The sequence below is a fragment of the Debaryomyces fabryi genome, assembly GCF_001447935.2.
Source record: "Debaryomyces fabryi strain CBS 789 chromosome Unknown contig00003, whole genome shotgun sequence".
NCBI lineage: Eukaryota > Fungi > Ascomycota > Pichiomycetes > Serinales > Debaryomycetaceae > Debaryomyces > Debaryomyces fabryi.
In genome coordinates this window covers 64,328-88,234 of record NW_015385429.1, presented here as the reverse complement: position 1 = coordinate 88,234, position 23,907 = coordinate 64,328, and the positions used below count along the sequence as shown (strand labels likewise).

The window sequence follows — 23,907 nt, the reverse complement described above, 5'->3', positions numbered from 1 at the left end:
TGGTTAATATTATCAGATATGACCACAAATATAGAAAAAGAGCCATTATTGCTGGTTAGAGAAAGTGAATCTGTTCCTGATGACCAATTTTCAACTATGACATGTCCGTCTTTTACAAATCTCTTTTCTAATTCATTCATGAGGTTACCACAATTAGCCAAAACGAGTCCAATAGATGATACTGACAGTGAATTTGAATCGGATCATGACACAGATTTACCAGATTTACCAGATTTACCGTATGCTACGAATTCAGTCCTGTTGGGAGTTTCAAATATATCTGCCGGTGAAAAATTACGTCAATTGAGATTATTGATGAAGGAACATGGAATTGGGGTTTATATCATACCCTCTGAAGATGAGCACCAATCGGAGTACACAGCGAAAGCTGACATGAGAAGGGAGTATATTTCTGGATTTACGGGCAGTGCAGGTTTATGTGTTGTAACGCTTCATGATGATAAGAAGCTCACCGGAAAAGCGGCTCTATCTACAGATGGAAGATATTTTTTGCAAGCAGAGAAACAATTAGATCTTAACCATTGGGTTTTACTAAAGCAAGGAATTGCGTCGTATCCATCATGGAAACAATTCGCAATACGAGAGGCTATTGAAAGCAAGTTTAGTAATGTTATTGCCTGTGACCCTAGGCTTATAAGTGTTTCGATAGGAGAATATTTCGAAAGAATTAGGGTATTAGAGTATCAGAATAAATTCAGGTTTAATTTACTTCTGGAAGTTAATTTGGTTGATGAAGTGTGGGGTAAAGATAAGCCTACGAGGTCTTTGGATCCAGTGTATGCTTTACCATTACAATATTCTGGTGAAACTACGGAGAGCAAACTAGACAAAATACGTAAGATATTGCAGTCCCATAATAATACACATCTCGTTATATCTGCGTTGGATGAAGTTGCATGGCTATTCAATTTAAGGGCAGATTCTGATATTCCCTTTTCACCAGTTTTTTTTAGTTATGTTATTATCACTTTGGAATCAGTTATTTTGTATATCAACAAGAAAAAGATTGATGATGGAACGGCTGACCTTCATCTGCACCTATCCAATATCAAAGGCTTAACAATTAAACCGTATAATGATTTCTATTCAGATTTATCACAGTTGAAATCAACAATTTCGCAGAGTGATTTGCTGATTGTTTTACCCGAAAAATCTGCTACAAATTATGCATTATATTCCTACATACCTGAATCATTTGCTAAACAAAATGTTAAATTCGAATCGATAATTTCCAACCTAAAGATAAAAAAAAACAAATCGGAATTGTTTAATGCAAAAATTGCTCAGTTCAAAGATTCTCTTGCGTTTATTTTGTTGATTTCATGGTTAGAGCATCAAATTATTGACAAAAATCATAAAATATCTGAATATGATGCAGCATGCAAGATCTATTCAATTAGATCAAAGTTTCCAAATTTTAAAGGTCTATCATATGAAACCATATCATCTTCTGGCGCTAATGCTGCAATTATACACTATGCACCTACAAAGGAAGAGAATTCAATTATTGATCCAACGCAAGTATACTTATTGGATTCAGGAGCGCATTATTTGGAAGGAACTACAGACATTACAAGAACTATCTTATTTGGAAGTCTTAAAGATAAGTCCTTGGAAGAAAGATACAAGAAATATTACACTTTGGTTTTGAAAGGTCATTTGGCAGTTGCAATGGCAAAATTTCCACCCAATTCTAGTAATACTGGTACTATATTGGATGCGTATTCCAGGCAACCCCTCTGGAATGAAGGATTAGATTTCAATCATGGTACGGGTCATGGTGTCGGCAGTTTTGGAAATGTACATGAAGGTCCTTTATATATCCTGACAACCGCAGGCGGTGCTAATAGCTCGGATCTTTTCAAAGAAGGTGGCATCTTGACAGATGAACCAGGTTATTATGTTGACGGAGAATGTGGATTTAGAATTGAGAGTGAATTGGAGATTACAAATGCTAGTAAAAGATTTGGTAAAACAAGAAATGGTGATAGTTATTTGTGCTTTGGATATTTAACAAAAGTACCATTCTGCCGAAAATTAATTTCCACAAAGTACTTAAACTCTTCGGAAATTAACTGGATAAATGAATACCATAAAAGTATAAGAGAAGACTTTGGTAAAAAATTGTTGGAAATTGGTAAAAAACGAGCTTACAATTGGCTATGGAAGGAAACAAAGCCTTTATAGCGTCATGGTATCTGTAATATTTGTATATTTTATAGTACACTAATTATACACTTTTATAATGTTCATTGGGGAAGTGAAGAAATAATAGAAAGTTAATTGAGTTAATTTTCTTTTAATGATGCTGAATGGAGTTGAGGATAACCAAACCCCTTTTGCTTGGTTTTATCTGGCTTAGAATAGCTAGGTCTCTGAAAACTACCTGGTTTTCTCAAACCAACCGATGCTTGTGATAAGACTGAGCTAGATAAAGATCTATTACCAGATAGGTAATTAGACTTGTTTGAAATAAATGGTGATGTTGACGTTAATGACAAAGTCGGATACTCTTTTTTAATTGCAGGATCAATATTATCATCAGTATTGGTATTCACTGAAGCAGCAGAGAATACATCTGGCTTCTTATAATGGGGAATCTTCAATGCGTTTGATGAGCTCAACAAATGAGAATTATTACTATTTGAAATCGCATTTCGAATATTATCTAAGTTGGAAGCAATATTAGAAATAGAAGCCTCAGGTGGCTCCGTGTTCTCAATAAACGACTTTGGTTCAGACAGAGGAGATGAAGGTCTTGATCGTTTCGTGTCATGTGGTAAAGGATCATTACTCTTCCTTTTTTGCGAGTTATTATTATTTTGATTATTAAGAGTTAAATTTTGCAACTGTAATAGCGATGTAGGCACATTGTTGGAACTAGATAATGCCGACAAAGAGGAAGGTGAAAATCCTCTTATGGTAGCAGATAGTCTGTTCAAAATTCCGCTTGTCGAGGTTGGCGTTGTTTTAACAAGTGATGTTAGCTCACTGTCTGGTAACTTTGAAGGAAGAGTTTGTTTATTCGCTGTTGTCAATGATGTAGGAGATGTTTCCAATTTGAATGATGATGTAACTCCTTTTGATAGGCTAGCTATACGCTCATCGTGACCATCCGAGTGAGAGTTCTCCATTAAAGATAAAAGGATCTTAGATACAGCAGATTCTACCAATTTGAAGTTTGCTGTACTATGCGTATTAGCATATATTGCGGCGGCCGTTGCAGTGGCTGCAGAAGTCGCAGCAAGTGCTGCATCAGGATCCTCATTTTGATTGAAATTTGAGACTATATTAAAAATATCAGTAACAGGTCTTATTAAATCAGGATCATTAACGAGAGCGTTAGGCTCTTTATCCCTAAATGATTTTCTGTCGAGGTTATCTTCATCTGTATAGCCATTATTTTGTCTCTCATAATCATCCTTCTTTTGCTTTGCTATTCTCTTTTCCCGCCTTTTATTAAACTCATCATCGACCCAAGACTTTTTCTCAGGTGTATCCTTCTCACCGAACATTAATGTTGCCCTTTTTAAAACTCTTGATCTTAAATCATTGTCTTTATTTCGTTCAGCATTTTCTTCTCTCCATCTTTTCTTACGCTCTCTATTTTCTAACCTTATTCTCTCCTTGTACTCAGGAGAATCTGTTTTAATCCGTTCTCCAAAAATTGATCCCTTTTTAGATCTTGAACTAAAGTTAGAAATTGCTGATGCGACTGAGTTGCTAATGGAGGAAATGAATTCTGGTTTAACAATATCTAAATTCAACTGAGGAGCTATAAATGACGTAGCTTTCATTGAAGGGTCAATTTGACCCTCACCAGATAAATTAGAATTAAATAATTCTAACACGTTATCTATTAAAGACACCGCCTTTCCATAACCTGGAGCCATTTGCTTCTCTTCTAAAAACTTTTTAGCAAGGATTAAGGGACTAATGATCGCATTCTCATCTTTCTTGTCTTTATAGCTCGCTATAATATCAGATACTGACGGCGTTGTGGTTGGTATTAAATATGAGGATGATGCAGTGCTAGGTTTCGAAGTCAAAGCACTTGTCATTTGTCTTATTACCTGCAATAAGTTATTGTCAGCACCTGAATTTGAGGCTGCACTATTAATACGAGATGATAGTGATGATAAAACGCTTGAAACTTGTGAGTTAATTGCATCTGAACTAGAGCTGGAGCTAGGCTCGGTTCTCAAGGCTCCTTCCAACGATTCTATAGATGAATAGTCTCTCCTAGGTCCATTGTTCATTGAAGACCTATGTAACGCTAAAGTCTCCGCAATCGATAAAGAACCTTTTTTGGTCTCGTCCCTATTATTTAGTGTCAAGGATTTATTAGCAAAATTGCTCATAATGTTCTTAGCAACAGCCGATATACGATCTGCTTGAGATGATATAGATTCAGATGATGTAGAAAGGTTAGTCAACCTATTTTGAGATTTCTTTTTCCTACTCGAAGAAGATCCAGATAAATCAATGTCATTAGAACGATTTAGCGATTCAAGGAAAGTAGTCGTGGAAGCAGGTAATGGGTGTGGCAATTTTGCCAATGCAGTTGCAACCTGGCTACTCTGAGTATTTGAATTTTCATCTATTTTATTGCGATGTTCATCATTTTCATCCTCCATTTCCAAATTTGTCAATAAATCATGAGGATTTTCCATAGCCATATTAAAAGCATTTTGTAGTATATCATTCATCTGTAACTGTTCAAGGTCTTCTGTTTCATTATCTGGTTTAGGTCCCTGAGAAAGAGATAATCTCCTATTAGAATCATTCAATGTTGTTGCATTATTTTCAATAGCGTTACGAACAGCAGTTGCTAATGCAGCCTGAAGTGTATTATCATCCGACATTGCTTTACTTGAATCCAATTTATCACCATCATTATTTTCATCCTTGTATGCTTCATTCTGAAAATGGGCTAAAACATTTTCGTCGATTTGCGGCATATCAGTTATTGTTTTAGACTTCTTATGCGACTCATCTTCAAGTTGATCTTGAACTTGATTTGTAATTTCTAAAGCTAATTCCTGTAATATATCTTCAGAAATAGGTAAAGTACCCTGATTTGTTTTTGCATTTTCTTCAGTATTAGATATTTGATTCACCATGTTTTGAACGAGATTTGTCAAATCAAATCCTGCTTCTCCTTGTTTTTCATTTTCAGATCCTTTTAAAGAAGCATTTGTTTCTTGTAGATCTTTTGTCTGCTCAGCAACATTTCTGAAAGCTTCGCTTATAACATTTTCCATGAAAGCATCGATATTTTCGTGCTTGTCATCCTTGTTAGGTTCCTGTGATTCTGATGCCTGGGGTGTATGATTTACATCTTTCTTCAGGTTATCATCGCCTATTAATTGTTTAAACGACGCAGATATGGCGTCATGTAAATCATCATCCTTGTTTGAACTCCCTTTATTTTCAGATTTGTTGGGGTCATACTCATCAAGTACATTATTGATGGTATTCGTTAACTTATCGTCTTGCGATTCTCTTTGTCCAACTTCTTCAAGAGGTTTCTCATGATGATCAGATTGAATTTCATTTGTTTCCGTTTGGCTTTGGGATTCCATTTTAGATTCATCATTAGCTCCTCCTAATTCAGATATATTCTTGAATGCATTTCCTATAGCCTCATTCAAATCCAAATCATCATCGTTATCATCATCTCTGTGATTTTTGTCAGATATATCATGGCTATTATTGTTTTCAGTTATTCCGCTAAAAGCATTCGCTATAGCTCTATTTAAGTCTTCATCATTATCTTGTTCGTCGTTTGTTTGTCTTTGATGATCTGAGTTTTCGAGTGTACTGAAAGCACCATCTATCACTTCATCTAGCCTTTCTGATTCAATTTGATCTTGTTTATTATTATCTGAAGAAATAAGTGGTTCATGAGTCGCTGTGGTAGAATCATCGTGCTTGTGCTTCTCCGAATCATCAGGTTGCTGATTACTCTCAAAGGCATCTCTTATTGCTTTCTCCAAATCATCATCTTCTTGTTCCTCGTTCGAACTAATCCCTTCGTCTGTATGCTGACGCAAACCTTCATTCCGATCCCTGTCGCTCAGTAATTCACTTTCAAGATTTATACTCTTATGTATTTCTGGCTGGTTTTTTAATGCACTGAACGCATTTCCTATGGTCTCTTCTAATCCATCTTCATTCTGGCTGCTACTTCCCTTATTGTCTGATCCAGATGCATTCCCCTCCGCACCCGCATCTGTCGCACTTTGCGAAACTTCGTTTGTTTGTTGTTTGTTTACATCTATCGACCCAAATGCATTACCAATGGCTTTATTCAATAACGAATCATCGCCTTCTTTATCTTCATGAGCCTTTATTTCTTCCCGTTTTGGGTTAGTGTCTGTGTTCCCGAAGTCAAACTGATTAAATACATCACCAATAGCATTTTCTAAGTCAATATCATCGTCATGATCACTTTTGTTGTCTTCTTTCTCTTGCTCACTTTGCTGATAGTTCAATGACGATATAGATTCAGCAATTGCCTTATTTAGTTCTATATTATCTGTATTTCCATCATTCTCCATAGACATGTTACTATATTTTGCAGTCTACCTTATCTTTGATCAGATGGTCTGTGACTGTTTTTTCCAAAATGGAAATCAGTGACTGCTTTTTTTTTCAGGGTGGTTTACTTTTTTGGTGATGATTTTTGTCCCGTTTATATGCAGTACATTATACTATTATAACCTATAAAGACTATACAACTGCAAATTAGTCTTCATTGACTAACGCAAAATTGACTACCAAGCCTAGTGTGCCGTGTCCAACCCCCTCATAGCCTCCCTGCTTAATGACCCAATTAAAATTGTTGAGTTCATCGTTAGCGTAGTTGGAAACATCTATATCGAAAGATCTATTGCCAAAAGTAGGGATTGAAACTGAGTACTTGGAATCAGCCATTTTAAGATACGTGGTATCGAACTGCAACACGTAGTTTGTGGTGTCGTTGAATACAAAACTCTCGCAGTGATTGACGTTGTTAAAAAAGCGCTTTCTCTGTGCCGGTTCAGATGGGATCTTTAAAGTGTTGTCTTCATTTGAGTTAAGGTTTTCTTTACAGTCACTGTTGCAGTTGTCGTCCCCCGTGGATGCTTTTGCCTCTTCATTTTCAGACCCCTTGACACCCAGGGTAATGGGTTCCTTCTTCTCGTGGTTGAGCGACATATACGTGAAACTATTCAACGCAAGCCCATAGAGATATGGCTTATCGCCGTAGATTTCTCCCTTGATAGTTTTATTTATAAAATACGTAAAAAACTTCAACCCAGTAGACAAAAGGCTTGTGGGTACATAAGACTTGATGGGTACAGTGAAGTCATTACCAAAAAGCAATTCAGACCCTTTGATCTGGCGTTTCGGCTTAAAACTCACCTCCAACCGCAAATTGGCCTTGTACAGAGGATCTTCCTTAGCTGGATCTTCAACAGGACTTCCATCCAAGAACTTTTCGTCCCCAACATTATAAGTACTATTCAGGCGATGCTCATTGCATCCATCAAAGTTCCTCACATTCACTATCAAGCTAAATACACCGATATCTGAATCGATATCAATGGGTTTCCGAGTATTGATGGGAACTACTTGGTAATCTGCATCATAGCTGTTGGATGCCTTAATTAACAATCTCTTGATCATTTTCTGTACCACTTTCAATTATAGCTTAGAATCCTTCCAGTCTCCGTCTTCCTTGTGGTTCCGTGTATCTGTCATTATCAGTAATCCATATCGTTGCGGAATTTCTGTATCACCTGCTGGAACTCGTGACTTGCAGCAACATCCTTTATTCTGTCGTACTCTGGTTATTGCTTCGAAAAGCAACATCACCACATCCATACACCACATATTTAACGCTACCCAGGCCGCCACTTCCTTCAAAATAAAGCATTAAAGGAATCAAGCTTCTTCTGAAGCATTCTTCATGTAACATATATATAAGTAACTGCTGACATTGGCATTGAGGATGTTTCATTATATGAAGATTTCGGGAAGTACTCAAATTTTATTGACGGAAAACTAACGTTTAGGCTTGAATGCAAAATCAATCACCCTACACAGTTTGAATATGAAAGACTCAAATTCACTTTTGTTATGTTCATATTATTAAATCGATTCAGTAGTATTTTCTACTTCTATTAGCAATATTGTAGAGAAAGAAATAGGACCCCCGACTCGTATGTTATTTTCAGGTCCGATTCTTTCATCCAAACCAATTTGTAACTCATTCATATTTGGATTGCTTTACTTGTTATTAACGGCAATTCCTAATATTTTGTCAGACAAGGTATGAGTTTAGTCAAGGAATTTCACTACTACCATACATTGCACTAGTATTCGGAGTAGGAGTAGGTGGCTTGTGAGTATATTTTTCGAGATAAGATACTTCAATATAATGAAAAAAAACAGGAAGGTTAGTGCCTGAGAAGAGGTTATTATAAAATGATGGAACTGTTACCTTTCCATATGGCTTGTTTTGAATATCCTGGAGTGGTCATTACCATGAAAGCTTGCATTGGATTATTCCGACTTTAGGTACATTTCCTATAGGTTTTGGATTGATATGATGTCGATACACGAGAATTATTTTGACATATTTGATCCGTTTACAAATGCGGGTTTATTCTCGGATCCTGTTTTTAACTACTGCTCTAATCTTAATGGACATACAGAACATACTCTATTGAAGAAATAGAAGAGATGTTATGAGATCAGACATATATGCGCATATAAGCGTACACGTGAATTCGCAACATGTTTCTTTTTCAACTTTGTATACATCTCTGGTGCATGCCCCCATGTTCGCCCACCACTTTCTCTGCATCCAACCACCTAGAACTCAACTTTCCATCTACCAAAAATCTGATAAGGAAACCTTAAAATCTGTAGATCCTGCCACATTTGCTAGTGACTCTCTTAGTTCTTTTTTCTACAATGTCAAGTATTCTCTTTCATGTTGCCTTTTTCTCTTACCATTCGTGTCTCCTGTTATATTTATCGTAGCTAAACGGTCGTGGATGCAATTTACAGCCAACGTTTAGCGGATAAATGCTCCCCTCATAGTCTCCCAGTCCGCGCACAAATTATCCACCTCAACCTTACCAGCTCGCCGAACAAATTGGACCATGTTGGTTACAAGTCTGGGTATTTCCATCCAAAATGCAAGTCTGGATCATGTTAGACCAATGCATGCAATGGAATCGGATCCCCGAATTAAAAGCAATATAGAGGGTCCTATACTCCAGTAAACGGTCATTTTATGTTAGTTACCCGGAGCATGAGTCGAATTTCTCTTAATTCTTTTTCTGGCATTAAGCGGATTCCTCTGGCCCAGCCAGGGATCATGAGTATATAAAAGCATTGAATCGCCTCCGAGAGTTACAGACGTATCAATTGAATTATATATTTAAAATATTAATTATACTTATAAATATTAAACATGGCTAACTCATTAGAACAATTAAAGTCTACTGGTACTGTTATCGTCACCGACACTGGTGAATTCGAATCAATTGCTAAGTACACTCCACAAGATGCTACTACCAATCCATCTTTAATTTTAGCTGCTGCCAAGAAGGCTGAATATGCTAAGTTAATTGATGTTGCCATTGAATACGCTCAAGATAAAGGTTCTAACCCTAAGGAAAAAGCATCGATTGCTTTAGACCGTTTGTTGGTTGAATTCGGTAAGGAAATCTTGAAGATTGTCCCAGGTAGAGTTTCTACTGAAGTTGACGCCAGATTGTCTTTTGACAAGGACGCCACCATCAAGAAGGCCATTGAAATCATCGATTTATACAAATCTGTTGGTATTTCCAAGGACAGAATCTTGATCAAGATTGCTTCCACATGGGAAGGTATCCAAGCTGCTAGAGAATTAGAAGCCAAGCACGGAATTCACTGTAACTTAACTTTGTTATTCTCTTTCGTGCAAGCTGTTGCTTGTGCTGAAGCTAAGGTCACCTTGATTTCTCCATTCGTCGGAAGAATCTTAGACTGGTACAAGGCTTCCACTGGTAAGGAATACGATGGTGAATCTGACCCAGGTGTGGTCTCTGTCAGACAGATCTTCAACTACTACAAGAAATACGGTTACGACACCATTGTCATGGGTGCTTCTTTCAGAAACACTGGTGAAATCAAGGCTTTAGCTGGTTGTGATTTCTTGACCATTGCTCCAAAATTATTAGAAGAATTATACAACTCGAACGAAGATGTTCCAAAGAAGTTAGACTCTGCTTCTGCTAAGTCTACTGATGTCGAAAAGGTCAGTTACATCGATAACGAAACTGAATTCAGATTCTTATTAAACGAAGATGCTATGGCCACCGAAAAATTATCCCAAGGTATCAGAAACTTTGCTAAGGACTGTGTCACCTTATTGGATCAATTGGAATCAAGATTCAAATAATTTATTACTCAAAAATGTACGTCTATAGGTATATATGTATAATCAACGTTGAAACGTTTAAGTTTTGTGTAAGTTATTAAATGCCCGCACTTTTTCAGAATCTGCTATCAACAGATTTGATTTAACACCCTCTAACTTTCAACAATTGCTTCATTCGGCTTATTGCACTCAAAATATTAATTCATACAATGTCCAGGCCTGAAACTCATGTTCCAGATGTACCACCTGCACCGTTTCCAATATATGGCACTTCCAACATTATAAGTGGTTTCGGAAGGGGATCTTCAGAGTTAGGTATTCCAACAGCAAATATCCCGATGAACGTAGCATTGCATAGTTTACCTACAGGCATCTACTATGGATGGTGTAAGGTGATACCCGATGAGAAAGCAGATATATCAGAACATACTCGTAATGATGGCCAACCAATTATGTTCAATAATGGAACCAATTTAGAGAAGGATGAATTATGTATTTTTCCAATGGTTATGTCTATCGGATGGAATCCATTCTATCACAATAAAGAGAAGGCTGCTGAGGTACATATAATTCACGAGTTTGGCGATAATTTTTATGGAGCATTAATAAAGTATAATGTTTTGGGCTATATCAGACCAGAATTAAATTACACAACAAAGGGTACGTATAGTCAATTGAAGAACGAGATGGTAGCTTTGCATCCAATCTCAATGACCTGAGAGATCATCAATCCAAGTTTATTCTTGAATTTTATATACTAACTATTGCAGAAGCATTAATAGCAGATATCAACTTAGATATCAAGATTGCGCTTGAAGCCCTTTCGAAAGAGTCTTACAAAAAGTCACAAAACACCTTATAAACTCATATTTAGATTGAATACACCATAGTTTTAAATATTTGTTAGATAGCAATAGAAAGATATACAGTAATTATACTCCTGCACATAATCATCATTTATAACTGAAAACTTATCAATAGTAGACGAGCTGCTGCTTTATTCAAACTATGCATCATTACTAATAACGCTATAGTTGTCAAAATAACATATGAAGTACTGGTACGTAAGTGTACCTCTATGCCTCCTAGTTGCATATAGCCTCTACGGAAATGTCGGTACCTTAGCATCAGATGATACTACTTGCGATTTAGTTAATCACACAAACTATTGCCAGTATATTGGCAAAAATTGTAATACGGAATATTTCAGTATAGCAAGCAAATACTACTGTTCAAAATATTACCCATCAAATATTCTACGGCTAACCACTTCGTTGGTGATACTTACTGGGCTCCTGTTACTTTTAATATCATTGAGTTTATTGGTATCTAACTATTTGTTCCCAAATCTAAACGATATAGCTCTGCTTTTATTCATTAGTGATCAAATTTTAAGCTCTATATTACTACCGTCTACTAATGCATTTGGTGATTTCATAAACTACTACGTTGCTTTAAATGCAAATTCTGTTGATTTGGTTTTGGGTCAGTTACTTGGGTCTCTCTTAATTATCATTACAGTGATAATTGGTCTTATTTGTATACTTTGTCCATTTAGAGTAAATAACTCAAAGTGGATTTTAACTGATTTTGCTTGGATATTGGTGGTTCTCGTGCTTCTTCTGTACAATTTATCTGATGGCATCATAACCATGACTGAAAGTATAATTATGATTGGATTTTATTTCTGCTATGTTGCATATCTATTAAGAGCTGAAAAGGAAATAGAGTGTACTGAAGACGAGTGTCATTCATTATGTTCAACCGGATCGGTGAAATCCATGAATCATGCATTAAACATAGACGATGCTCTTGATATCTTATCCAATGCAGAAATCATAAGATCACCATCGCCCATGCATCAAATTGATGAAGAACTTGACGCTCCAATTGAATTTGAGAACTGGTTTCTCAATGTTCTGAGGCATATTGTCACTTGCATAAATTTAATATTTTCATTCTTGATACCAGTTACTTCATCGCCATACTACGATTCCAGGTTGTTTCAAATTTGGCATTTTTGCATAATATCGTATATAATCAACATGCAGTTTTTCAAAATAGCTCTTGTTGATTTGATTCCGATCATTTTAGTGGGGGTATTGATTACAGAGTTTATCAAGCCAATCTTGAATAGGCTTCCAAAACTCTATCAATGCATCATCAACATAGTGGGAATTGGTATGTCATTAATAATCATGTCACAAATTTCAACACAAGTTTTAAAGGTCTTTAAGAACCTAGGAATAATTCTCAGGATATCGGATTATTTGCTTGGATTGGTTGTCTTTTCTATAAGTAATTCCATCAATGATATTGTCACAGATATAACGGTTTCCACTACCGTAAACCCAATCTTCGGTCTCAATTCATGTTTGGGCACTCCTATGTTAATTACATTATTAGGGATTGGGGTCAACGGATTAATTCTTAATTTGAGTCATCATTCATTAGTTTTTGAATTGAAAATAAACTTGGTTGTAAGTCTTTTAGGAGCAATTGCTACGGTCATATTCTATTTGATTTATATTCCTTTGAATAATTGGAAACTCGACAAAAGATTAGGAATTATCGTTATCGGTTGGTGGTTACTTATAACAATAGTAAACTTTTCACTCGGCTAAATCAAGCAAATGATTTCAAAATTATATCGAACTCTTCGTCAAATTTTGGTGACGTGATCTTCTTGTATTTATTCTTTATATTATTTATTTTCAATTTATCATCACCTTTCAAGAACTGTAAACTTTTATCAATAATTGTACTATTATCAGCACCATTCTTTCTGTTTAAGAATAACCACGAAGACCAAAATATATAGGAAGTTTTGAAAGTACTTTCAAAAGTTTCGAACAATTTTAAAGAATATTGCTTCGATAATGGGTAATTTAAAATAACTCTGAAAAACCATGCATTATTAGTTTGTTTGATAATTTCTGAAACCAAGTTAATTAAATATTCATCATCAGCTGGATGCATTAGTCTTTCGATACTTATCATTTTTTCATACACTTTAATTGGAATGATTTCATTTACTTTAACGTGAGATAGTACTAAGTCTCTTGCCTTCAAATAATCCCCTGTGTAAAGTTCCAAATCCACTAATTTGATAAGGAGCCTATCATTATTATTAAAACTTAAACCTCTGTGAAGTATTTCTTTTGCTATGGTATAGTTCATTGAATTTATGAAAAAATTAGCATACCTAATCCAAAATCTGAAATAATTAGCAGCGGTTAGTAAACATCTTTCGTAACATAAAATAACGTATTCTAAAGGATAATTCAATTCAATAAAGTTCAAGTAATTATTCCAGTTATGAATCTCCTGGTTAGACAAGTATGAAACATCATAATAGGGTCTGGTAATTTTTTTCTCAAAATAAAAGAGCTGAAATACTTTATATTGGGTGGTAATGAGAACATCCGTAAATATCTTCTTTAGCTTCAACGACACAGTCTTCATGTCTTTTATATTTGCAAATTGATGTAATTCTTTTTCTGGTACTAAGTATCCTATCACTTCTGAAGTCAAGTTCTTTTCATTAATAGAAGTAAATAATTTTTTGAAAAATATGCCATAATGATAAATTGGAATTTCAATGATTATACGTAATAACACGTAATACTTCAGCTTGAATCCATTGTGTTCGTTTGCATAATTCTGCAAAAATGACAAATATAAGCTGTAAAATTCGTGTGAATGAAAGTGATATCCAACCTTCCTTCTAGCAGATTCAAAAATATTAAGTATTTTGTTCACATCCGAGTCAATGGTCTTTATTTTAAAATTTAAGTAACTAATCCAGAGTTCAATTGAATATGACAAATTTAACAAGCTCTTCTCATAAATTTCGTTCGCTGTTTCCGTATTTCCCAACATGAATTCCCATTCTGCATATTTTATCCAATAGTTGACTAAAAGCGGGTATTTCCTAAGTAAACTTTCATATGATACACGAAGTAAATCGACTTCTTGTGGTGAACTAATCTTATTTATACGGTTTCCATTATTACTTTCTGCTGTCTCGACAAGCTTGTCCCAAAGTCTCAAATTGTAAGGATTCTTGAGAAGCTGCGTAGATACTTCGGACCACGCTGGATTTTCGAGTTCCTTAACTAAGTTATTCATAATTGACGTGATGAACTCTTGTATCAGCATCTCTTCATGTTTTATTTTTCATTTTCAAGATAATCTCTTTTTACAGGTTATGTATTTCGCACATTACCACAACGATCTAGCTGCTAAACTCCAATACATCCCAAATCAACATGCTACATTTACGTGAGATCAGACCTGAATATCAAATCAATATAATATATCACCGTGTATCTTCTTCCCTCTTTTGGTTATCTGCTTGCCAATATAGGTTTAGTAGTAATAAGATTTCACAAGTGACACAAAGCCCCACGAAGCTTATCTCTATAACAATCATTTTCGGAAGTAACCCTACAGTACGGGGTGCAATATTACTGTTCATCAATGCTGTCTCTTCCACATAATCATATCTATACTATTATACGAAAAAAAGATGACACCCTGGGTTGCCATTTGTTATTGTTTTTGATAAAATTGTACATAATTTGGTGAATTGCGAAATACGGTGAGCATGAAACTCAAATTAAGGTATATAAACTTGTTCTGTATTCTATTTCTAAGGTTAAGGTTCACGTTAGAAAACATAAACAATTAAATATTATTCTATTCAATAACCATAAAGTTCATTACAACTAACTACCATAAAATTCTATGAAATACTAAGCGAGAAGAGCTACAATTAGTGGAAATTATGTAAGTTTGGATTACTTGAAGGCAAACATGCATATGAATTCGTAGATTCTATATAATATCGTAGTTAGCAAGTTAACGACTGAACGCGTAGAGATAAGCATGCTCATCACAATTCTTGAAAAGCCCATATTAACGCATTACATAGTATTAGAGTGGGGGTTGTTGGATAAAGTAGGCTTTAATCAAAGCTAATTTTCTCACACCTTAAATTAAGTTCAAGAATAAATAGCATCGTTGGTTTGCACGAAAGCTACATTTTCCAAGTCCAAGACTCACTACTCAATAAATGTGGCTAGATTTCTGTTCACGCACGGGAATTCCTCTTGAGATTATGGTCTGATCATATTTAGTGGTTACCCAAAAAGGGTCCCAGGCAGAATCCATAGCCTTGATACCTGTATAGATCCTATTATTTTCTAAAATGTCTAACAGAACCTAGTACTTTTCTCAATTAACCTCAATTTATCCGGTCTAAGAGAGGCTCTGCCAGGGATACCACTGATGGGAATTCATGCCGACCGATTCGTACATATTTGGCAGAATTTGTTTTTCCAAGGGCTATTGTTTTTAAACTTATCGACCATACAACCAAAAATTGCAATAAACCCTTTCGCTTAGCACTTAACTCTATATACTGAATGGTCTTGGCGACAACCCTCCCCGCTGAACAATCAATAAGGCGGTTATCATCAGGCATCGTGTTGCTTTTTCGTCTCTGTGAATCCAGATCTTTACCATGCAAATGCAAGCAATTTGGCTTCATTTTGATTGATATCAACACGTTAAATGAATGATACAAAATTACTACTAAAATGGTATGATTCTGTTACTTTACGTAGTGATAAAACATTAAGAAGCATCCTAGAGCTATTCTTGATAAGCAAAGGTGAAACAATGTCTACCTGCGCAAACTGTCATCTAGTGGGTTTGCCATCAGGAATGGTTCTGGACGTACGAAACCGTAAACTTAATCAATTGATAAAAACATCCCATTTTATGCACCACCCGTAAAATACTGCAGCCATATGCAGAATAATTACATATCCTTGCAGATAAGTACATTACTATAAATAGCGGTTTCTATTGGCTGTAGTGGAGGTACCCTCGGTAGTAGATCGATAATAACTGATAAAATATCTAATAAACATACCATAGTTTTCCAGTTTAAGCATAAACGCCAATAATAAACACTAGACCGCGCAGTGGTAACATTTTGATGGAGGATTGGCTTTGCTCGGTCCGAGTTTTGAACACCTAGTTTACTGGTAGTACTGTAGTACTAGATCATTTTGGTTTATAATTTGTGCAGCAAGCATGTCTAAAATCAAGGATCATTTAGTTATAGGCCTATTCTGCATCTGAGAAATGCAATTTGTCATGGTGTATGCGCTTAGGTACCATGTAATTTCAATGCGCATATGATTGAACCCCACATATCTTATTTCAAGACAATTCTACTGGCTGGAAGGTAATTTCTAGCCCATTTCTCAAGTTGTGTCCAAGTTTCCTATATTTCTACGGTCTATTTGTCGCCTCTACTATATAATTTTGAGGCAAAATGGAAAACGCCTGTAGCAAAAGTCGAGTTATAACGATACCAAGTAACTTATTGTGTGCTTTTTGCAACATCATGTTGTGGCCAGGTTCTTCTGATTTTGTTCCTGAGCCGCAGTTGCAACTGTGTGTTTTTTCTTCGGTATTTCTCGTCCGCCTGGCATATTCTTTTTATCATTCAATACGAAAAGGGACACTCAAATTAATTTACAGAGGCCTTAGTCGCCAGAGTGAAAAGTCTATGTATCTCTAGCTAATCCATGGTTTCTAAAAATGTATGAAAAAGTGTGCCTTAGAATAACAATCACTGTTTAATCTTGACTTGCTTAACCATTCTGATAACAATAGGACTATATTCAGTCTTCCAGGGCTAAATCGAGTAGTCTTAAACTTGCATTATCGTAATTGCCCCGAACGGGTCTCAGGTACATATTGAGCATAATGCACGACTTTTAGCCACGAGCAGCCTGAGGTTAAGGAAACCGTATCTTCTTCATTCACTAACCTAATAACAAAATGACAACTAGCTCTCCCACTTCCTAAAAAAATAATAGTCCCGTTAGAGAAATTTCGACAACATTGATCAGTAGGGGTAAGTATGTTTTACGCTGCCCAATAGGTCCGCATAAATGTAAGACATGATACCAGGGTAGGGGAGCCCCGCAGAATGCGTGGCGCATTCAGCCTCACCAGCAATAGTATGAAGTGCAAGTTTCCCGCCTGGTATCGAGCTTATATACAGAAATACTTGTATTTTTTGTCAACGTCATCAATACTGACTTCGATTTACTTTGCACCTCATGTTGGCTTCCAAATCGCCGTAGCACCAGACACCCTTTAAGGCAATGCCTATAGCCTCAGCAGACTTCTATTTATCATTCATCTTTTAATTCGTATTAATCATATTGAGTCGTCCTACTTCTGACAAAACATTCTCATTGAATTTACAGCAGCACAGTAGAGACAGAAAATTCGACTACCTCGGTCTGGCCCGGAAGAACGGCAAGTCGAATGTTTTATTGTTGATCGGAAGTACGCCTCCCCCTCTAGATGCAAACCTCTATTAACAACAATTACCTATCCTCGTAATCCAAATAAACCCGGACCTAGTCCCTTTGTTCAGGACCCTTTTAAAGTTTAGGTTAGAGCTAGACCTGCAAAGTTAAACACAAGAAAACAGCTGTGGGTCAACGCACCTGCATTCGGTCAGATCTGTAACACTGGTTTAAGCCTGCCCATGCTTAGTATATATTAAACAAAATCCCTGGTTGGAATGTTAACCAGAAAATCATAACCATTATCACATATGTCTTCGTTTATTCAAGGATTTATGGAAAGTGACGAAATAGACAAAGCGGGCTTGAGGGAATTAAATTTTGATATCGAGCCTGAAAATGTCGGCTACTATAACTCGTTTGGGGATGTGTATAAGACAGGATATGGAGGAATAGAAGATCGTATTTTTACCAGCATTGGAGGTAATGGAGGTGTGAATACTTCCGGTAGCAATAGAAGTAATTCTGAGAGTGTAGTTGTTGGAGGATGCATCGGTGGAGCTGTTGATATGATGAGTTATGGAAGCATGAGTGCTCTGGTAGACATACATGGCATAGGTCGTGGTTTAGATCACCAAAATTTCTATGGTATGGATTATGGGCTCGACTATGGCTTGGGATATCATCAGGGAGCATATGCGCAGGCTTCATATGAAGAATATGGGCAGGAATATGGCCATTATCTGGTACCAGTACAAGGACAACAGCAAATGCCAGGAACGATACACGTCGAATACCATGACATGGACCGCGATCAAGAACTGGAATACGAGGATTATGATTCTGGTCGTAGGTTTTCCAGTCAGGAGATATATTCTCAGAACACTGACGGAAATTCATCGGATCTCAGTGATACAGTCAGTGAGACTGAAACAAAGCTGTCGACACCCGAGTCGTTCAGTGCCACCATAAAACAGTACGAGCTACATGATCTGAAGCTGCGGTCAAGAAGGGTTCTGTTAGTACAGCAATTGGAACTGAATTACGATCACTCGATGTTGGCAGATAACCATCTAGTCATTTGCACCTATTGTAATAATCGCTTTGATAGCATATTGCAATTGGGCCACCATTTCGACAAAAATAAGTTGGTTACTCCTCATAAATGCCCTTTTGATTCATGTCCCTACTTCTTCATAGGGTTTGCTCGCAAAGCAGAACTAAGACGTCATTGTCTTACAAAGCATTTTGAGAAAGGAAAGTTGACACAATCAATAAATCAAAACATCAAGCAGGTCGTGAATAATTTGATATATTCTTGCAAAATCGATAATTGTGGTAAAAATTTTTACCGCAAGGATTCATTGCAGAGACATTTGAAATTGGTTCATGAAAATGAGAATAGTAAGTTCAATAAAAAAATGAAGAAGAACCAGTTGCAAAAACTGACCCTCAATTGCCACAGACATGCGCATGTTGCACAGAAGTGATACTTTTCATTTTATTTCTACGTTCTTACAATAGGATTCAAGAATGTCCTCTATTTACTATTATTATTATTATTTATTATCACTATGCGGGCTATTTAACCTAGCTATGGGAAGATATTGCCAATTATCTGGTTATAATTTGGAAAGCCAGTTTTTCTCATATAATGATTCAATTCAGAACGAATATCATCTTATATTATGCATAGATGGGAAGTTTATTTTTGATACAAAATGGACCGAAATTCCCTGGTCACAGCCATTTAAATTTGCTGACAAGACATTAGTTCTTTCCAGAACAAGGCGGTACGCGTTACGAAACCTACCTGTCTACTTACCAAATATCGAATTTGGTGGCATATTTGATGTCAATGATGGGGACTCAGACCCTATTCCTGTATCGCCTTTAGTTTCAGTGCCAATAACAGATTACTGGGTTGAGGTTCGTCATGATGGTATATTTGTTTATCATATCCCTTTATTAGGCACACCAAAAATCATCAATGATAGCTGGCAGGCTGGCATATTGGTGAATGAAGATTATCATTATAACAATACTGATGTTGAGAAGACACTTAAGTCGAGTAGTCTCATTGATAGTCAGTTATATTCTAGATTAGTTGATTTATTAATCTTTCTGAAAAGATTACCTAGTGCATCGTTTAAGAACTTTTTATATAATTTAAATAAACTCTTAGCATAATTACGTTCTTGTAGCTATTTATCTTTGCGGTTTTTGATATTCTTTTGTATCCACAAACAATTTTTGTAGGTATATATAAGGCAATATAGATATTGCCTTAATGGTATCCATCACTTTATCTTCATTATCCGTATTATGTCCTCTACTGAGTTACCAGCGCAAGCATTTCTTGCAAGATTGTCAAATAGACCCGCATTAGCAGCTTTGAATGGGTTGATTTCTTCTTTTCCTGTGATAAAGATATTCACATCTAATGCGGTCCCAATTATGGTATATCGAGAACAGCAACAAAAGAAGGACGATAAGTAATTGTCATTCAATTAGATAAGAATATATGGTTAATAGATACTTTATGTTATAATCTTTGGTGAATTCAAGTTGTAGTTCTCGAAATGAAACTGCAATTGGTATTACAGCTGTAGCACTTTCTAACAGAATCCTTACCATCTTCTAGATTTTCAACTAATCTACCCAGTTTATGTGTGGAATAATTATAAGGCATGGATTATGTTTTGTTTGTAGCTAAATGCTTGAAGAATCGGGATGACTTTGGATGGATTCTGGGAAGTATTCTAGTTTCGTCGTTCATTCTTAAATTTTGTAATTGAACTTCCGAACTAGAGGCTGGTACTTCTGTACAATCATCTATCGGCTCTTGTTTAATTATTGGACGTGGAGGTGATTGTGGTAATGATACAGGTACAGGCATAGCTTCCTGTTTGATTCTAGGTAGGCACTCCTGTTTGATCGTTATTTGGTTCCTGGTAACCTTTTTAAATGGCCCATGTTTGAGGGGGCGATATATTGTGGGTTTAATGACTCGTTCTCGTTTGATCTGATTCGGTTCAGTCTTGATCTTGGTTATGCCAATCGCATTAAGTTTTGTTGGCGAAGTTAACGCTACATCTTTAGCTGATCGCTTGAATAATTCAGATACATCTCTAATATAGCTTGAAAGTTTACTATCTATTTCAATAATCAACCTGTTATTAGGCAATTTAAATTCATTTTGTTCAACTAAATTATGTTTGAATTTTTCACTTATAAAATCAACTTCGATTAGGTTTCCATCTTCATTAAAAATCTCTAATTTGTTATTAAATTCATAGTATTTTAACTTTCCATCATTCCATTTCTTATCCTTCTGTATTATTCGGTTAGAATAAAGGATGCTGTACTCGTGAACTATTGAACTCTTTAATTCTTCCATAAAGACATAAAAAGTGAATAAAAATTACTCGATGCGACTCCATTTATTTAAATATTTAAGTATTTACAGGGGTGTTTTATTTATACAGGGTCATAAAATGGTAAGCCTAATGAGCTCAATAAAGTTCTTGCTTGTTGATCAGTTCTAGCAGTAGTTTTGAAAGTGATATGGAAACCAAATAAGTTAGGGAATAATTCTTGGAAAGTTTCGATTTCTGGGAAATACTTAACATCTTCTGGTTCCAAACCGAAAGTTATGTTACCATTATTGTCTCCTGAAGTATTTTTAATACCTTTGAAGGTACGGATTCTTGGTAATACCAATTCAGTCAAAGTAGATAAGAATTGAGTCATATCTCTACCTGTCAATTCAGCTTTACAACCACAAGGTTTACCAACTCTACATTTCCACGGTAAGATATTTGATCTGTTATATGTTTGCTTTGCCTTGACGTTTGTGATTTGTGCAATTTGCAAACGAGTAGAAATATTAAGCCAACTCTCTTCCAATGCGTCTGAGTTATATGCGTTGATACTGATACCCACTAATTGTGGCACATTCTTCCAAGTGACTGGGTGGATATCTCTGGTTGCTCTACCTACACCCTTAGGATTTTTTAAGTTACGATATAACGCATATGGTGAATCGGTACCCCATGATCTCTTCTTGTTACCTGGAATGACTTGCGCATCATGTTCATAGTAGTGCAACAATAAATCCAGTTGTAACGTGTTTTCATAATGTTCAGCTACTCTATCTTGATCTATTTCGGTTGGCTTGAATCCAACAGATCTAATATCATCCTTAGGAATAAGTAATCCTTGGTACTCAGGTTTTAATGCTGCCTTCTGTATTTTCACTAAATGATGTACCGGTTTAACGGTGGAATACCCCGTTCTTTGAACACGTCCACTTGTCGAGAATTGACGAACAGTTAACCTACTAATATTCATTCTATTTTCGATCCACGAACCTTCTTTTCAATTATGTCTACTAACTCTGAAAAATTTCAATCTCACCAAATGGAAAAAAAACTATCACCAAAATCGATGCCAAAATTTACACACCTCACTTAGTAAATACCAGCCTTAAAATTTATACTAAGAGAAGGTCTTTTTAGATCACCGTTAGAGATATATGGAATAGCAACGGGGTCTATTACGTCGACGAAACTAGGATGAAATTCGGGATACCTGAAGATTACGATATTGAAATTGATAGAACAGAAGCAGTAAAACCCACTGAGTATATTGATTTAAAGCACAATGTTGATTATGCTTTAAATAATACTAAAAACATAATATCTTACATTGAAGATAAATATAATAGTGAAAAGGAAGATTCATTACCACAATTCCGATGCTTCAGAAACATGATTCACCAGTACTCTCAAGTCTTGCAAGATAAGTTAATCGAGAACGAGAGTAAATTGTCTAGCGTGGCTAACAATTCGTTCATGCAAAATAAAGCATCGGCCAATGCTGCTATTAATTCTATAATACATGGATTTGACAGAAGCTTGAAGTTGCAGTCATCAGAGGTGGAACAGGTGATAATACAGGAAGAAGAACGGAAACGTAAGGAGCGGGAGCGTAGAGAGAGAGAAGAACGAGAACGGAAACGCAAGGAAGAAGAGGAGAGAAAACGCAAGGAGGAAGAAGAACGTAAGAAGAAAGCGGAAGAGGAACGCATACGAAAGGAAAATGAGGAAAAAAGACAAAAAGAAGAGGAAGAAGAACAAAGGAAACAGCAGAAGTTACTTGAAATGAAGCAAGAAAAGGAAAAACAAGAGAAAATAGCACTTGAACTAAAGGCTAAACAAGAAAAAGGGTTAACTAATTTTGCTGTAGTCGAAAAAGATTTCCTAAAGTATGCAAATGATATTAAGGATATAAAACATAATGTAGTGCTGGCCTTGAACGAAAACAAGGAATTAAAAAAGGCCATTGGTGCATTGAAGCGAAAAATCAACCCAAAATTCGGACAATTGTCGAATAGTTTCAGCCAGTTAAATACAATATCTTCAGAAGTGGTCCAATTTGTAAACGAGGCTAAGAACATGAATGAATTAGCATTCAATTGGATATTAAACTTTATAGCAAAGGCGATAATAGCTCAAGCAGAAACTGAAGTAACTGTTAAGCCTACTGCATCATTGCCTTTAGCGAGATTGGGGTACACCTTACTTATAACATATAAAGAATTTGAATATTACTTGACTGCACGTTTTGTTAAGAAATGCCCATTTATTATTGGATATACTTGTTCAATTGATTCCGAAGAAGGTAGAAAACGGATGGGTTGGAAAAGAAATGATAGCAAGTGGGAAGACGAAATTAAATATGATGAAAGGGTCGCGGGTATTTGTACTGTATGGGCAGTTATGACTAGATTAGAAGCTCAATCCTTAAGTGAATATTCCATTGCTGCATCCTGGAGATATTTGGCAAGAACATTGAATACTGATCCTAAGTTACTTACTAATGCCCATTTTGCATGCATGGGTAATTGGTGGGATGCTTGTGCCAAACAATTTTTAAACTTTTACTCCAAACAAGCTTATAAGTTATTGCATTTATTAAGTATTGAATGGACAAACTCTGTTGCAGATCAAAAGTTTCCCGCTGCAGCCAGACTTCTTATATTGGGTGAAGAATGGCAACAGAACAATCATATTGAATCAATCAAGGAAATGGAACCATAGGTATAATTACATTATTTAT

At 35.9% G+C, this 23,907-nt stretch overlaps 12 protein-coding genes across 12 annotated transcripts; 7 read left to right on the top strand and 5 right to left on the bottom strand.

Moving 5' to 3' along the window:
• Positions 1-18: 18 nt before the first annotated feature.
• AC631_00257 (uncharacterized protein) lies at positions 19-2,208 on the top strand (the record flags this gene model as incomplete). Its single annotated transcript, XM_015609087.1, has 1 exon — positions 19-2,208. The coding sequence occupies one exon, from the start codon at positions 19-21 to the stop codon at positions 2,206-2,208; it is 2,190 nt and encodes a 729-aa protein (XP_015470089.1).
• Positions 2,209-2,309: 101 nt separating this feature from the next.
• Positions 2,310-6,590, bottom strand: AC631_00256 (uncharacterized protein; the record flags this gene model as incomplete). The annotated part of the gene is made up of 1 exon (XM_015609086.1): positions 2,310-6,590. The coding sequence occupies one exon, from the start codon at positions 6,588-6,590 to the stop codon at positions 2,310-2,312; it is 4,281 nt and encodes a 1,426-aa protein (XP_015470088.1).
• A 181-nt stretch (positions 6,591-6,771) lies between these two features.
• Positions 6,772-7,695, bottom strand: AC631_00255 (uncharacterized protein; the record flags this gene model as incomplete). Its single annotated transcript, XM_015609085.1, has 1 exon — positions 6,772-7,695. The coding sequence occupies one exon, from the start codon at positions 7,693-7,695 to the stop codon at positions 6,772-6,774; it is 924 nt and encodes a 307-aa protein (XP_015470087.1).
• Positions 7,696-9,493: 1,798 nt separating this feature from the next.
• TAL1 (sedoheptulose-7-phosphate:D-glyceraldehyde-3-phosphate transaldolase) lies at positions 9,494-10,465 on the top strand (the record flags this gene model as incomplete). The annotated part of the gene is made up of 1 exon (XM_015609084.1): positions 9,494-10,465. One exon carries the CDS (start codon positions 9,494-9,496, stop codon positions 10,463-10,465), a length of 972 nt encoding a protein of 323 aa, XP_015470086.1.
• A 188-nt stretch (positions 10,466-10,653) lies between these two features.
• Positions 10,654-11,163, top strand: AC631_00253 (riboflavin kinase; the record flags this gene model as incomplete). Its single annotated transcript, XM_015609083.1, has 1 exon — positions 10,654-11,163. One exon carries the CDS (start codon positions 10,654-10,656, stop codon positions 11,161-11,163), a length of 510 nt encoding a protein of 169 aa, XP_015470085.1.
• Positions 11,164-12,096: 933 nt separating this feature from the next.
• Positions 12,097-13,068, top strand: AC631_00252 (uncharacterized protein; the record flags this gene model as incomplete). Its single annotated transcript, XM_015609082.1, has 1 exon — positions 12,097-13,068. One exon carries the CDS (start codon positions 12,097-12,099, stop codon positions 13,066-13,068), a length of 972 nt encoding a protein of 323 aa, XP_015470084.1.
• Position 13,069: 1 nt separating this feature from the next.
• PRP42 (mRNA splicing protein) lies at positions 13,070-14,575 on the bottom strand (the record flags this gene model as incomplete). Its single annotated transcript, XM_015609081.1, has 1 exon — positions 13,070-14,575. One exon carries the CDS (start codon positions 14,573-14,575, stop codon positions 13,070-13,072), a length of 1,506 nt encoding a protein of 501 aa, XP_015470083.1.
• Positions 14,576-18,095: 3,520 nt separating this feature from the next.
• RME1 (Rme1p) lies at positions 18,096-19,274 on the top strand (the record flags this gene model as incomplete). Its single annotated transcript, XM_015609080.1, has 1 exon — positions 18,096-19,274. One exon carries the CDS (start codon positions 18,096-18,098, stop codon positions 19,272-19,274), a length of 1,179 nt encoding a protein of 392 aa, XP_015470082.1.
• Positions 19,275-19,380: 106 nt separating this feature from the next.
• Positions 19,381-19,974, top strand: AC631_00249 (uncharacterized protein; the record flags this gene model as incomplete). Its single annotated transcript, XM_015609079.1, has 1 exon — positions 19,381-19,974. The coding sequence occupies one exon, from the start codon at positions 19,381-19,383 to the stop codon at positions 19,972-19,974; it is 594 nt and encodes a 197-aa protein (XP_015470081.1).
• Positions 19,975-20,479: 505 nt separating this feature from the next.
• Positions 20,480-21,184, bottom strand: AC631_00248 (uncharacterized protein; the record flags this gene model as incomplete). The annotated part of the gene is made up of 1 exon (XM_015609078.1): positions 20,480-21,184. The coding sequence occupies one exon, from the start codon at positions 21,182-21,184 to the stop codon at positions 20,480-20,482; it is 705 nt and encodes a 234-aa protein (XP_015470080.1).
• Positions 21,185-21,264: 80 nt separating this feature from the next.
• AC631_00247 (mitochondrial 54S ribosomal protein uL5m) lies at positions 21,265-22,137 on the bottom strand (the record flags this gene model as incomplete). Its single annotated transcript, XM_015609077.1, has 1 exon — positions 21,265-22,137. The coding sequence occupies one exon, from the start codon at positions 22,135-22,137 to the stop codon at positions 21,265-21,267; it is 873 nt and encodes a 290-aa protein (XP_015470079.1).
• Positions 22,138-22,361: 224 nt separating this feature from the next.
• Positions 22,362-23,888, top strand: GLE1 (nucleoporin; the record flags this gene model as incomplete). The annotated part of the gene is made up of 1 exon (XM_015609076.1): positions 22,362-23,888. The coding sequence occupies one exon, from the start codon at positions 22,362-22,364 to the stop codon at positions 23,886-23,888; it is 1,527 nt and encodes a 508-aa protein (XP_015470078.1).
• Between the last annotated feature and the right edge of the window lie 19 nt (positions 23,889-23,907).